This window comes from Triticum aestivum, chromosome 7A, assembly GCF_018294505.1.
Source record: "Triticum aestivum cultivar Chinese Spring chromosome 7A, IWGSC CS RefSeq v2.1, whole genome shotgun sequence".
In the NCBI taxonomy this organism is placed as follows: domain Eukaryota; kingdom Viridiplantae; phylum Streptophyta; class Magnoliopsida; order Poales; family Poaceae; genus Triticum; species Triticum aestivum.
Genome location: NC_057812.1, coordinates 566,082,857 through 566,099,139, shown reverse-complemented (window position 1 = coordinate 566,099,139; position 16,283 = coordinate 566,082,857). Strand labels below are relative to the sequence as shown.

The window sequence follows — 16,283 nt, the reverse complement described above, 5'->3', positions numbered from 1 at the left end:
CAATGAGCTATATGTTGTTATGAATTACCAAAACCACCTAGGGATAGTTGCACTTTCAAGGAGTCCTACTCCCACTGGGAGTAGGACTCCCCCTTCTTGCCTTGTTGGAAAAGGAAGGGGGAAGGGAGAAAGAGGAAAGGGGGGCACCGCCCCCCTTCCTTGTCCTATTCGGACTAGGGGGGAGGGGGCGTGCGGCCTGCCCTGGCCGGCCCTCCTCTTCTCCCTTATGGCCCATGTAGGCCCAATAACCCCCGGGGGGTTCCGGTAACTCCCCGGTACTCCGGTAAAATCCCGATTTCACCCGGAACGTTTTTGATATCCAAATATAGGCTTCCAATATATCAATCTTTATGTCTCGACAATTTCGAGACTCCTCGTCATGTCCGTGATCACATCTGGGACACCGAACAACCTTCGGTACATCAAAACACAAAAACCCTAATTACGATCGTCACCAAACTTTAAGCGTGCCGACCCTACGGGTTCGAGAACTATGTAGACATGACCGAGACACGTCTCCGGTCAATAACCAATAGTGGAACCTGGATGCTCATATTGGCTCCTACATATTCTATGAAGATCTTTATCGGTTAGACTGCATAACAACATATGTTGTTCCCTTTGTCATCGGTATGTTACTTGCCCGAGATTCGATCGTCTGTATCTCAATACCTAGTTAAATCTCGTTAGCGGCAAGTCTCTTTACTCGTTCCGTAATACATCATCCCGCAACTAACTTATTAGTTGCAATGCTTGCAAGGCTTATGTGATGTGCATTGCCGAGAGGGCTCAGAGATACCTCTCCGACAATCGGAGTGACAAATACTAATCTCGAAATATGCCAACCCAACAAGTACCTTCGGAGACACCTGTAGAGCACCTTTATAATCACCCAGTTACGTTGTTACATTTGGTAGCACACAAAGTGTTCCTCCGGTAAACGGGAGTTGCATAATATCATAGTCATAGGAACATGTATAAGTTATGAAGAAAGCAATAGCAACAAACTAAATGATCAAGTGCTAAGCTAACGGAATGGGTCAAGTCAATCACATCATTCTCCTAATGATGTGATCCCATTAATCAAATGACAACTCATGTCCATGATTAGGAAACATAACCATCTTTGATCAACGAGCTAGTCAAGTAGAGGCATACTAGTGACATTCTGTTTGTCTATGTATTCACACATGTATTATGTTTCCGGTTAATACAATTCTAGCATGAATAATAAACATTTATCATGATATAAGGAAATAAATAATAACTTTATTATTGCCTCTAGGGCATATTTCCTTCAGTAAGTCCATCAAGAGTTCACGAAACCACTCTGCTTCAACAGTGGCAGTGTCTAATGCTGTGAGTTCTGGTTCCATAGTTGACCTCGTTAAGATGGTGAGCTTGCAAGACTTCCATGTAACAGCGCCACCACCATGTGTGAAAACATAACCACTTGTGGCCTTAATCTCATCAGCATCAGATATCCAGTTTGAGTCACTACTAGTAAGTGTGCACGTGCAACGCACGTCTATTTGAACTAATAAGTGTGCACGTGCAACACACGTCTATTTGGATTAACACACTATACTAAACTTAATACAAGACAATTTATTCATAAATTTGAATTTTCCCTATAAAATACACAATCTCTTATTCCCTACTCGTACAAACAATTTAAAATATCGTTTCTCCTTAATCAACATGTCGCCTGTATTAAAAGACCACCCAGTGTTCCCAATGTATAAAACTCAAAATTATTTAAAAGATTCATCATGATTCTCCATATGCACACATTTATGCAAGTATAATCACACATGAAAATGTCACTTAGGACAAGCTAAGGAACCGTTTCAGTGCCAACAAACTCCAGTCAAGAATTATTATTACAAGACAAAAGCATTAATATGACAACTTGGAACAGTTACTGCAGTACTACACATTTTCTTTAAGGGCTCAACATTCTAAAATTTTGACAATATAACAAATATCCTCTCAGTTTGTAGTAATAATGATACGAAGATAAATAATTTGGAAATGGTCTTCAACATGCATAGGCTACCACTTGTAAGAATAACAGTGGCAAAAAAAGGCCAACAAATGTCGGTTTAGAAAGAAAAAACTGCAGACATGCTTCCAATTTTAGCAACTCTAGTGGATAAAACATACCTTACCTCTCAAATCAGGAAATAATCAAATGAAAAAATGTACTTCTTATAAGTAGTAGAGATGAAGTCATAAGGATCATTGATTCAAGATATTCGGAGAAACATGGTTGGTCTCTCTGTATGATGCGAACTCGTCAACTCTACCAAAATGGTCGTGCGTAGTATGTAATGTAGAGTGCAATAATGAAATAAAATAAATGATATGAGAATTTACCATGACCACAAAATATCCTACATTCGTCATCATCATAATCAACATGCATTTTTTGCTTCTCTTGTATGTGGTCCAAGTTTTCTATCAGGAAAACATGTTAACTCAACTATAGATAAGGACGGTATGAAAATGCTCATGTAAAATTACAATTGCCATGTATCTGCTGGACAAGCAAATACACTTATGCAAACTTCAGGTTTTTTTAGTAAAACTTATGCGAACTTTTTTTCACTAAAACTTATGCAAACTTCTGGGTTTTTTTCATGTAATTTCATGACTGCAAGTAAGGTCTTGGTTCAGCGAATTTGCCTGTGAGTTCACTATGTAGTCGTGAGTTGGCCATGTAATAACCGATAGTCAGTACTTATAAAAACAGGGATGTCTGTTGCAAGTACGCGAAAATCAGTGAAAAAATAAATAAAGAAAGAAGGCATTGGTTGCCTGAAACCCAACAGTGTGTGCTCCAGCGCACCTCTGTTTCTCATTGCCTCATCTCTAATTTGTGTACTTCTAGATGTGTCATCACTGGCGAGGTAGCGATGACAGTAAAAAAACAACACTCGATGCTTATCTGATTAGCGCGTTCGTGCGGCGCATTCGTGTGAAGGCGAGCATCTCCGTCGTTCAGGCCTGCGAGCGGCCGCGACGACCGTGTCCTCTCACCAGCTGGGCGGCGTTGTCGATGCAGGTGAATCAGTCATCCAGCTTTGAGGCAGCGCCCTCCATGCACCGGGGCGCCCCCCACTCGAACTTTTTGGCCCGCTTATACTGATCCAAGATACTCAGCGTTGCCCCCACTTGAAGGGCGTCGGCGGTGGGTGGTTGTCAGCATGGGTATTGTGGACGGAGTTGAAGTCGACACGGATGCCGATGGTTCCTGGAGAACATGCCAGGACGTGAACGAAGTCGTTGCAGTCAGTAGAAAAGTGACCTGGCCTCCAGGCAGAAGACGAAAGCGGCGACGACACGTGTGTGTGTTCGGTGGAAGCCGCGGCTCCTCCTCGCGTGTCTCCCACTGTGGCTCGTGTGGGTGGTGGGCTGGTGACGGCAGGCAACTCGCAATTGCGATTCCCGAGACGATAGGACGCCCTCGCGATTAGTTTCCTAATAATTAGATGTATTCATGATTAGTTATCTAATAAGAATCGTCCGTAATTAGTTTTCTAATAATTAGATGCATCCATGATTAATTTCCTAATAGGATGCGCGCGTGGTTATTTTCCTAATAATAGGATGCGCCCGTGATTAGTTTCCTAATAATAAGATGCGTTTGTGATTAGTTTCTTAATAATTAGATGCACCCGTGATTAGTTTCTTAATAGGAGTGTCCGTGATTATAGTTTTCTAATTGAGCGGACGTGGACTTTCATATTTTCCTCCACGGTGGAGTACGATCAGTCAATGTAAATTGCTAAGTGCACACAGAGAAGATAATATTTAGTGGGACTAATCATGCGGTGGTAATGTATTCGTGTATGTTTTGTGAGGTGCACTTAGAGAAGATAATATTTGCTCTTTTATAAGTAGTATAGATATAGATTATTTTTCTAATAATAGGATGCGCCCGTGATTAGTTTCCTAATAATAAGATGCGTTTGATAAGATGCGTTTGTGATTAGTTTCCTAATAATTAGATGCGTCCGTGATTAGTTTTTTAATACGAGTGTCCGTGATTATAGTTTCCTAATTGACCGGACGTGGACTTTTATATTTTCCTCCGCGGTGAAGTACGGTAAGTCAATGTAAATTGCTAAGTGCACACAGAGAACAAAGTAGGTTAAGGCTAGCCGTTAGATTGAGTTTAATGGGACTAATCATGCGGTGGTAATGTATTTGTGTATGTTTTGTGGGGTGCATTTAGAGAAGATAATGTTTGCTCTTTTATAAATAGTATAGATATAGATAACTCTCCAGTATCCTTGGATACCCGGTGTAGTGAATCCCATAGCTTGTGGCGCCTTTCAAATAGCGCATAACTCTCTCAAGCGCATGCCAATGATCATCTCCCGGTTTTGACACAAACCGACTCAGCTTGCTCACAGCAAAAGAGATGTCAGGCCTCGTGGCACTTGCCAAATACATAAGCGAGCCAATAATCTGAGAATACTTCAGTTGATCTCTAACAATCCGTCGGTTCTTTCGAAGCAACACACTAGTATCATATGGAGTTGGAGAAGGCGTGCAGTCGCTATACCTAAAACAACTCAAGACTTTTTCCACATAGTGAGACTGAAGCAGTGTGATCCCACCATTCTCATCTCTCAACAGCTTGATTTTTAAGATAACATCAGCTACTCCTAGATCCTTCATCTCAAAACAGCGAGATAAGAAATCCTTAACCTCCTTGACTAAATCAAGTTTGGTTCCAAATATCAGTATGTTGTCGACATACAGACAAAGAATAACTCCTTCGCCCCCACCATAGCGATAGTACACGCACTTGTCATCATCGTTTACTACAAAGCCGGCAACAGTTAATGTTCTTTCGAACTTCTCATGCCACTCCTTAGGAGCTTGTTTAAGGCCATATAAAGACTTTAATAACTTGCACACCTTTCCTTCCTGACTAGGTAGTACAAAACCATCTGGCTGATCCATGTAAATTTCCTCCTTCAACTCTCCATTGAGGAAAGCTGTCTTAACGTCCATTTGATGAACGAGAAGACCATGTGAGGCAGCCAGTGATAGTAGCACCCTAATTGTGGTCAGTCTAGCCACGGGTGAGTAAGTGTCAAAGAAGTCTTCACCTTCTTTCTGGGTATAACCCTTGGCCACAAGCCGTGCCTTGTACTTTTCAATCATACCATCAGGTCTAAGCTTCTTCTTGAACACCCACTTACATCCTACAGGTTTGCACCCATAAGGACGGCCAGTGATCTCCCAGGTACCGTTAGCTAAGATGGAATCCATCTCGCTACGTACATCTTCCTTCCAATAGTCAGCATCAGGAGATGCATAGGCTTATGAAAGTGTGTCATCCATGAGGTACACAATGAAATCATCACCAAAGGACTTTGCAACCCTCTGTCTCTTACTCCTCATAGGAGTTCCATTGTCACCCTCAATGGGATTCTCAACGTGTTCCATCGCAATGGTGGGTTCAGGAATTACAGTGAATTCCTCACTAGATGGAGTAGGTATCTCCTGATTTGATGAACTCGACATATCCTTCATAGAAAATATGTCCTCAAAGAAAGTTGCATCATTCGACTCCATAATCGTACCAACATGCATGTTGGATAACTCAGATTTTATTATCAAAAATCTACAGCCGATGCCATGAAAAGCATAGCCCAGAAGAACACAATCCACAGTTTTTGGTCCAAGCTTGCGCTTCTTGGGAATTGGTATATTGACTTTCGCCAAACAACCCTAAGTACGTAGGTAAGAGAGTTTTGATCTTTTTCCTTTCTCATTCCTCAAACGGATTCATGGTCTTATGCTTTATGGGAACTCGGTTTAGGACATGACACGCAGTCATTAGCGCCTCCCCCCACCATTCCTTGGAAAGACCCGATGTGTCTAACATGGTGTTAACCATATCAGTTAGAGTTCGGTTCTTTCTTTCGGCTATCCCATTTGACTGAGGTGAGTAGGGAGGCGTCCTCTCATGGATTATACCATGTTCCGCACAAAACAGATCAAATTCATTGGAAAAATACTCTCCACCACGATCGGACCTAAGCCGTTTAATTTTTCGATCAAGTTGGTTCTCTGCCTTAGCTTTATAATTTTTGAAGAAATTTAAAGCCTCATCTTTTGATTTTAGGAGATACACATAACAATATCTAGTGGAGTCATCAATCAACGTCATGAAGTATCTCTTTCCACCTTTTGTCAACACGCCATTCATCTCATAAAGATCAGAATGTATAAGCTCTAGTGGCGCCAAGTCTCTTGCCTCTGCAGTCTTATGGGACTTGCGAGGTTGCTTAGCTTGCATACATACTTGGCACTTAGAGCCTTTGACAGTAGAGATTTTCGGAATTAAATTCATATTGGCTAGCCGCGTCATGCAACCAAAGTTAATGTGACAAAGTCGCGAATGCCAAATATCAGACTCATTGTTGTGGCAAACATTATTAATAACTTTAGTGCAAATATCTGACAAAGACAAGCGGAACAAGCCTCCACTCTCATAGCCTTTTCCAACAAATTGTCCATACTTAGAAATTACAACTTTATTAGATTCGAAAACCAACTTAAAACCATCTCGACATAAACGGGAACCGCTAACGAGATTTTTATTTATGGACGGCACATGATGAACGTTCTTCAGACGCACAGTCTTCCCCGAAGTAAAGTTCAGATCGACCGTACCAACACCTCGAACGATGGCATGTGACCCGTTCCCCATCAGCACGGGTGAAGTCCCTGTTGCCTGGTAAGAAGAAAACATGGAGGCGTCAGCACAAACATGTACATTGGCACCGGTGTCAATTAACCAATCAGGGGATTGAAATACTGAAAGGATGGTAGGAAAAATACCGTACCCTGATTCCTTCATATCAATATCACCGATGACAACATTAGCGGACTTGCCGCTCTTCTCATGTTCACGCTCCTAAAGTGGTTAGAACACTTCGGAGCCCAGTGATTAGGATCACCGCAGACATGGCAAAGTCCCTTCCCCTTCTTATGAGAATTCTTCTTGAAGTTGGTAATGTGATGGCTTGTTCTTTGTATCAAACTTGCCTTTGCCCTGAGTTTTGTTCTTATTGTTTTTGAACTTGTTGGGCTGGGAGTTCTTCTTCTGTACCATGTGGGCACTAGAACCTCCCTCAGCAACTCGAGCATGTGTGTCCTTTGCTCTCGCCTTCTCTTCAACATCAAGAGTACCAATGAGATCCGCAACGAAAAACTCTTGTCTCTTGTGTTTCAGGGAAGTAGCAAAATTGTTCCACGAAGGTGGTAGCTTGGCAATGATGCCTCCGGCAACAAATTTGTCCGGCAACACACACTTGAAGTACTCAAATTCTTTTGTGAGCGACTGTATCTCATGAGCCTGCTGTACAACAGGGTGCTTATCAGTCATCTTGTAGTCATAGAATTGCTCCATGACGTACAACTCGCTGCCGGCGTCCGAGGCACCAAACTTGGCCTCGAGCGCAGCCCACATGTCCTTGCCGTTGTCAAACGACATATACGAATCCACAATGGAGTCATCAAGAACACTCAGAAGAGCGCCTTTAAAGAGGGTATCGATCTTCTCGAAAGCTTCCAGCTGTGCTGGATTAAGATCGCCCTCAGACTTGCCCTTGGTGGCATCATAGCAGCCCATGGTCTGAAACCAGTAGACTGCTCTCATGCGCCACCTCTTATATTGCGCCCCCTTAAAGGCAGGCGGCTTCAGATGCGCAGCAAAACCACTCGGAGTAAATTGCCTATAATCAGGTTTTTGGATTGTTGGAAATATGAGCAAGTTACTACGAGATTTAATCCAAATAATTAGAAGATAAATCATGACTACAGTAGCAGAGATTAAACTAATCATGCGAACTAACATAGCAGATGAACATATCACATGTAGGGCACATACTAGAAACATGAATTCTACCACGATCTCGAACATGAAGGATAGAAGCACATACGGTGCAGCGGGAGCAGCACCGCCGGCGTTGATGTTATCGCCCATGTCATCGAGGATGAGGTTGCCGAGGTCGGGGAAGAAGTCGTCGTTCACGAAGTCGTCGCTGCCAGCAGTCGTGCGAGTGCGCTCCCCAAAAACCTGATCGCCCTCTCCCGTACAGGATCACGAGAGGCGGGGTTCCGGAGGCCTGCTGTCCCTTCTCCCGGTGCACGCCGAAAGGAGGGATGGAGAAGACTTGCTTGGCGGCGCAATGATCCGAAACGGTGGTGAGAAACCATACGAAGCGGCGGCGGCTAAGGTAGACGTCTGCCTGACTATATAGTGCGGGCCGGGTAGGTCGTGGGAGCAAACCCCACGTCCGAGTCGTCACGATCCAAAAGAATCGAAAACGGTTCAGTAATTAACGCGTCCGTTAATTATTAATTAATGACTCATTATTTTTTCCCGAGCAGCAAAAATATAGACAACCTGCATAGCTCTGTCCTCGGCTCGGCTTAATCCTGCGGCGCGGCGCGGCGCGGCGAGCGAGGAGGAGGAGCGCGCGTGTAGGTCTCCTCTTCTCATGCTCATACAAGTGGTAGAAGAGCTCACCTTATAAAGAGGTGCAACTCTCTCTCAACTTCCGGGTAAAACTAAACTTTAGCCTCACCCACTCCACTCACATCTGTGCATGAATAGGTCAAGAGAATTTCTGAATTTTAGTTGGGCTTTGGGCCAAAAGGCCTACTAGCAAAATTTCAACATCGCGTTGCAGTAGTTTTCTGCAACACGGGTCATGTTGCATAATTTTTTGTAAATAAAAGTTTTGTTACAAAAAAAAGTTTTGCAACTGAGATCTTGTTGCAATTTGTTTACAACTAAGGTCTTGTTTTTTTTTTTGTAATAGTTGTTGGGTGACGTATTACATCCTGCAACATCTGCCGTGTTTTAGTAATCTCCGGCGGGTTGTAGAAATAGCAACGGTGTGCTGGAATCTTGCCTTGCGATGGTGAGAAACCAACAGAAGGAAAGAAGAAAATGACACGTGTTGTTCGATAGAGGTGATGCCTGCGTTGTAATCCGTCGGTTGAAGGGGAGGATTTCCCATGTAAATTTGTTTTTATCGATCTTTCCATTGCATTGACTATTTTTTTTCTTTGATGATTATCAAATGTAAAATGCCCTTTCAATGTTTCTTTCTAAGCGGTCATTACCCAAGACGGCCTGCCTCCTCCTGTAGAAAAGTCTAGGGTTCCTCTGCATCCTGTCGGCGCTACCGTCCGTCCGCCTCGTCTTCGGTGGCGTTAGGGCCATGGAGGCGCGATGGATCTCGTCCCTTACCGGCGGGAGGGCTCTGTTTTCATTTATTTCTTTGTGTTCTGTTAGCGTTTGTGTCCTGTTCAGAAAGATGAGACGGCGACGGCTCCCTGGAGGATGGAATAAGGTTTTCTCTGCCTAGTCCCCATCCCGATGGTGTGTCTAGCATCATCGATGAGTGTGTGGAGGTGTCTCCGGCGGATCTGTCTTTGGTGAATTTGCTCGGATCTAGTCGTAGTTCATCTACATTCATGTGTTTTTAGGTTGGATCCTTCCAATCTACGCTACTCTTCATCAGCGACGGTTGTTGTTCTTCTACATTGGTCCTATAAGGCCTTAGCACGATGACTTCCTGATGTCTACCACAACAAATTTCGCTCGACTCCAGCAAGGGAGGGGGCAATGACTGCGGCGCGCCTTCGGCTCGTTTCAGTGTTTGTAGTCGTCACTAGGTGGTCTACGATGTGGATGTAATTTTTATTATTTCTAGTGTTCGTTGTATCGCCATGATTGAAGATGAATAGATCGGAAGTTTTTCTGAAAAAATATTTCTTTCTAAAAAAAGGTAATATACTAAAACCAGGTACTCTAACATTTTTTTTGCGGGAAACTGTCGATCTATTCATCTTCAATCATGGTAGTACAACGAACACCAGAAATAATAAAAATTACATCCAGATTCATAGACCACCTAGCGACGACTACAATCACTGAAGCGAGCCGAAGACGCGCCACCGTCATCGCCCCTCCCTTGCCGGAGCTGGGTACAACTTGTTGTAGTAGACAGTCAGGAAGTCGTCGTGCTAAGGTCCCATAGGACCAACGCCCCAGAACAACAACCGCCTGAAGATACATGAACAAAGACGAACAAAGACCGGATCCGAGCAGATCCACCAAAAACAACCACCGACTAAATCTCGCGAGATCCGCCAGAGACACACCTCCACACGCCCTTGGATGATGCTAGACACACCATTGAGACGGGGGCTAGGCGGGGAGAACCCTATTCCATCTTCAAGAAGCCGCCGCCGACTCGTCTTCTTGAACAGGACACAAACCCTAACAAAACTTGAAAAAGCACCTGAAAACGGAGCCCTCCCGTCGGCAAGGGCCGGGATCCACCGCGCACCCATGGCCCTAAGGCCACATGAGACGTGGGAGATCGGCGGCGCCGTCGACGGGAGGCAGAAACCCAAGCCGCCTTTTCTTGGAGGAGGGACAAAGGGAGGAGCAGACTTTTTCTAACCATCAGATGAAAAATTCTAAAAATATTTTCAGCATGGACGCATATCCTTATCTTTCTAACCTGTCAAGGAAATCACTGGAAAATGAAATCACAGTATTTCCAGCATGAGTGTGTGCTCTGGGCACTCAGGTTCCCCTGAAAAAAATCAACGTGCCAAAATGCACCATCAGAGAACTACCCCCTACTCCCTAGATCAGTTTTGTTGCATATACTTGTTGACATCCTCACCACACAAACACACGCTACTTTCTGCATGCATTTTGTCATCTGTGTCATTCGACCTGCTTTTCCCATATCTGATTCCAAAATAATTCTCCCAAGAATAAAGATTGTAAAAGTCATAAAACTCGCTCAGGCCTTGTTCGTTTAATCCTCCTCCCAAGGGGATTGGAGTGGATTGGAGAGGATTTTGGCTTGTAGGGGATCTAATCCCCCTCAAACCCTGCCATTCCCCTTCAAAAACTACCTCAACCGAACAAGGCCTCAAGGAGTTGAAGCTGGTGCCAAGAGCAGGTTTGATGACATTTTCTGTCGGGTTCTCTCTTCTCTGCGAACCCCCCTGTAGATTTCTCCAGGGTGCCTACTCTGCTCGGACAATGGGTCCTTTCTGGCGGAACCGAACCAGCTCTAATTCTGCAGCCGGCAAAAACAGATGTTCAGCAGTGAAAATATGACGCGTCTACATTTGCAAATTCAATGTAACTAGATACAGATAGTACCAGAATCAAGCTCAGTGCTAAACAGCAGTGCAGGGAATTTGTTCACACGCTAACAAGTACTAACCTCTTCGTCCAATCAGGGAATTTTGTCACTGGATTCTGCCGTTCCCGCGACAACAGTCAGAGCCCCCTTCCAATCTCGCCGGCTGTTCGCGGATCGCTCCTGTCATCTGCAATAGTCCTACTGATGATGGCTCTGCTGCGGCTCCACCGACGACGCTCGCGTCGACTGTATCACATGGATCGATCGGGGTCTCACCATCCCCCATCGCTTCAAGAAAAGGGAACCTGGTTGCATCTCCCTGAGAATAAGAGATATGCCTGAATAGGGAGGCAAATGAACTACGGCACAGCTTGAACATCACTTTACCTGTCAACAGGAGCCAGCAAGAACTCCATCTTCCTCTACAGACCTCGACTCGATTTCCAGCAGCCCAGATTGCAGGAGCATGTGTGCTTGGGCTTCAAAACACCCTCCCTACTTCCTAGACTGATTCCATCAAACTAGAGCCAGGAAGTTTCTTTGAATCGCTTCCGTTAGCGCTAGCCCTTAAATTAGCAGATTCATTCCACTGTCCTTCCTGTACATACACTTCTGAAATCAAAGCACAAGTACCTGGGTCCTGTGGTCCGTGCTCAAGGAGCTCTTTGCTTATAATATGCCCAAGCAGTGTATTTCCATATGTTCTGCAAGCAGAGAGGAGAGCACAATACATGCTTGATTTATCAGTCAACGACAATAGCTTTATAAACTTGTATCCTTCTTCTAACTGTCCTGCCCGACCCAATAAGTCAACTATGCAACCATAGTGCTCTTCTTGTGGATGAACTGAATACAGCGAAATCATTGACTGAAAAATACACCAACCCTCCTTAACAAGGCCAGCATGACTGCAGGCAGAAAGCACAGAAGTGAATGTTAACTCATCAGGCTTAATTTTTTCCTCTTCCATTTGCTGAAACATTTCAAGAACCTTAAGATAAAATCCATGCATCCCATAAGCACTGATCACCGCATTCCATGAATCCAGGTTTTTGTGTTCCATACTGAAGAAAAGAGCTTCTGACAAATCCAACCTTCCACATTTAGCATATGCAGTTATCAAAGAATTTGCGGTAATTGTATCTTTCTCCATGGAGGCATGGTAAACAAAGCATTGAATTTCTTTTACACCCTTCAGATGTCCAAGCTCAGAAACAGCCTGAACTGCATACATAAGAGTGACAGAATCGGGCTTCTCCCCGTCTTGCTGCATTAATTGACATAATCGAACAACCTCATCTGCACACCCAAAAGATAAGTACCCCTTCATCATGGCTGTCCATGAAAACAAGGTTTTCTTTTCCAATGAGTCAAATACAATCTTTGTTGCGACAATTTCTCTGCAAATTGAATACATATGCAGAATTTGATTTGCAATGTCCACATCTGAAGAAAAGCCATGTCTAATTGCAAATCCGTGAATCCACCTTCCTCTTACTAAATCCCTTTGATCAGCAAAAGCTGCGAGCAGGCAAACAACAGTTGCAGAATTTGGTGCAATACATTCTTTCATCATGTGATTGAGTAATGTGGTGGCTTCATCTGCCAGGCCGTTTTGCAGATAACCATGTATCATCACGTTATAGGAGACTGCATCCTTAACCGTCAGTTGATCAAAGAGATGCCTGGATCTCACAACTCTTTTGCACTTGGAGTACACCTCGATAAGAGCAGTGGCCAAAACAAGATCCAGGGCTATAGTTCTTCTGATCAAGTAGGCATGAATACTAGCAGCATAGCCACAATAGCATAATTCAGCACAAGCAGAAAGCACATTTGCAAAGGTTACTGAATCTGGAGTTACTTTATGATGATGAAGCATAACAGAAAAATACTGGATTGCATCCCTACTCTTTTGAGTTCTAGTAAGACCAGAAAGCACAGCGTTCCACGAAGCCACGGTTCCCTTCGAATTGTTCAAAAGAGCATATGCTAATTGATAAGCTCCACATCGAGCATACATGTCAACAAGGCTTGTCTCTAGGACTTCATCTGAGACGCCAATTCCTCTTCTTATGGCATAGCTGTGCATTGATTTACCCAGTCGGAAGGCTTCCAAATTCCCAGCAACTTGCAATAAGCTTACCAGTGTCACACGGTTTACTTCCAAGTTATTCCTTATCATTTCACTGGCAATTTCGAATGCATTCCACGCAGACGAATCCACTACATCAGAATAGCCAGAGATCATTGAAGTGTAAGCAACAATATCCTTCTCAAAGATCTCTTCAAACACTCGCTGTGAATCATCAATCTTGCCAAGCTTGGAGTATAACCCAATCAGCGAGGAACCGACAAATTTATCCCCACTCAGGCCAAGCTTCAGCGAATCTACATGCAATCCTTTGCCCAAAAACAAATTCCTGAGCTGAGTGCAGCTCTTCAAACCAAATGTAATAGCTTTCTCATTCAAACAAAACTGAAGCAACTTCAATCTCCTGTACAAAAGAATAACTTCCTCCAAGTAACCAGCTCTGAAATAATCAACCATGGCAGAATTCCACAGGGCAAGATCGCCATTCACAATACTCTGGAAAACAAGCCTTGAATCGGGCAAGGCGCCTAAATGTGCATACAAGCCAAGAATCTTAGATCCAAGGATCGCATCCCAGCCAAGTCCGTGTGCCAAAACACGAGCATGCAGCTTCTTTAGAGACCGAACATCTGAACAGCTTTGGACCAGCAGAGCAAGCTTTTCAGCACCGCATACCTTCTTACTAGAACCCACAGCTGTACCACTGATAGATCCTGATAGCCTCCTAGCCGGCACTATAATCTTAACGAACTTTGACACAGACTGCATACTAGCTGAAGAAACTTCCGATATGTAAAAAGGAAGCACTCGAGAGAGAAATTATTATGCCTTTGATTCACATTTTCCACCAATGCTAGAATCAAAATTTGCTTTTAAAGAAAGACCGTGTCGCCTGCTATTTCGCCATTGCTGCCTAAATAAAAAATTCACAGTGCATCAACATCTCTATAAATTAATGGGTGGGGTGCACATCTAAATTTCCAGAACAGCTCAATTCGTCACATGACATTCAGAACAGGACACACTCGACATGGGCGCTTGCACTAATCAGAAATAGGCATCGGTGCAATGGACATACCTGACCAAAACTAGGGGTCCAGGCAGTGCTCTAGGGCGTTGAGCGCGGCGTGTCAGCGTGGGCGTGCCGCGTGCGGGCGGTGCGGCTCCAACCGCCCAGAAGCCGAGGAGGAAGAGCCTCGGGCCGTCGGGAGCGGGCGCGCGGCGTGCCGGTGCGGGTGTTGGGCGTGCGGCCACTCCAGTTGCCGGCCGAGAAGAAGAGGAGGGCGGGAGGCGGCCGGCCGGCGCGTGGGTCGCCAGCGGAAGGAAATAGGGAGGGAGACTGTCGACGGCCAGATGAGCAAAAGGATTCAGATCACACGGTGCATATCAAGGGCTTTCTTTGTATCTCAGGAATTTAGAAACTTAGGAATGAAAAAAAGAAGCAAAAATGAGATGTCACGTACAATGAATTTTTTTTGAGGGGACGTACAATGAGTTCTTGTAGGATCTATAAAAAATGAAAATTTTACAATATGTGTGTCTTGAATGGTGCGCAGAAAATGCACGCAAGAAGATTGAGATAGAATGGAGATGGATAAAGTATTAGTGCATTGGACTTTTGAAAGAAAAAAATAAAAAAAATTAAGCTCATGTTTAGATTTGTATGGAATGGGGTGAATTGAAATGCACACGTGGTCGGGGTGTATTGAGCGCCATCTCCTTGCCTATTGTGGCCGAAGGTCGGGCTAGGCGAGTTTAGCTACGTTTGGTCCTCTGTTTAGGTTGAGCATCTCTTTCCTCACTGCTCCACGCACCATGCTCGCAACTCCTTATGTTTGTGTAGCGTGTTGTACATTTTTTTTGTATTTTTCCTATTTTCTGTATCAATGAAAAGACACGATAACTTTGCATATTCATGAAAAATACAGACTCCATAGGAATCTGACGAACCATTCCTATGATCCAAAGGGTTTTTATAGAAAAAATTCCTATGGATTGAAATTGAGAGAAGTGCATATTTTAACCCTTAACTTTTGCCCTAGTCCAATTTACAACCTCCAATTCTAATATGGTCTACATTACAGCCCCGAACTCTTAGAACCGACCAGCATTAAGCCCTCCCCTTCTAGTTGACCGGTTTTGACCCTTGACCATCCAGTCAGCGTGTCAAGCCACCAAGCCTCATCAGCAGAAAAATTCAAAATTTCTAGAAAAAGCCGAAAAAGTCAGGGAAAAATGTAAAAAATTGGAAAAAAATGGGGGTTGTATTCTGAAAAATCTGAAAAAAGAATTCAAAATTCTGAAAACTCCAGATGCTTAGTACTGTTTTCCTGATCGTATAGATTATTTTATTTTTATTAGATTTTTAAAAAAAATTATAGCTTTTTTCCTGATTTTTTATTTTATAGTTTTTTTCTACAAATTTTGATTTGTTTGCTAGCGTGGCTTGGTGTCTGGATGGTCAACGAGTCAAAACTGGTCAACTAGGTCAAAACCGGACAATGGGGAGGGGAGGGGAGGGTAGAATCCTGGCCCGTTTTAAGAGTTTGAGGTTATAATATACAACTGTATTGAAGTTGGGGTTGTAAATTAGATTAGGGCAAGAGTTAGGGATTAAAATATGCACTTCTCTCATTGGAATCCGCCAAAATGCCTGTATAATTACTTCAGGACTTATTTAATTGTGGGAAAAGTAGTGGTAGGGAATGAAGATTTAAGAGGTACAAGACATATGATCCATTGTTTGGTTGGGGCAAAGGAAGTTGGGGAGAGAAAAGGAATTAAAGAGGTCAATTCTCAACGTATATCCCCGTTCTCCCCGATTAATTTACGCGAGATGATACTTCCTTTCAAATTTTCACTACTATTTTTCATCCCACACCATACATGGGTTTTGAATTAAATTCAAATCTTTTAAGTTTAATCCCGCAACAAACTCCCTCTTGTAAACTCAGATCCCCTTTCCCCATTGTAGC

At 43.7% G+C, this 16,283-nt stretch overlaps 1 protein-coding gene across 3 annotated transcripts; it reads right to left on the bottom strand.

The window, feature by feature from the left end:
• Positions 1-10,757: 10,757 nt before the first annotated feature.
• Positions 10,758-14,679, bottom strand: LOC123148290 (pentatricopeptide repeat-containing protein At4g21300). 3 transcript variants are annotated; one of them, XM_044567672.1, is made up of 4 exons: positions 14,387-14,679; positions 11,601-14,221; positions 11,295-11,532; positions 10,758-11,144 (listed from the first exon to the last, which is right to left on the bottom strand). In XM_044567672.1, exon 2 carries the CDS (start codon positions 14,074-14,076, stop codon positions 11,716-11,718), a length of 2,361 nt encoding a protein of 786 aa, XP_044423607.1. In that variant the 5' UTR covers positions 14,077-14,221; positions 14,387-14,679; the 3' UTR covers positions 10,758-11,144; positions 11,295-11,532; positions 11,601-11,715. The 3 variants fall into 3 exon arrangements, with proteins under 3 accessions (XP_044423607.1, XP_044423606.1, XP_044423605.1); XM_044567671.1 differs by having other exon boundaries at positions 11,295-11,518; XM_044567670.1 differs by having other exon boundaries at positions 11,295-14,221.
• Between the last annotated feature and the right edge of the window lie 1,604 nt (positions 14,680-16,283).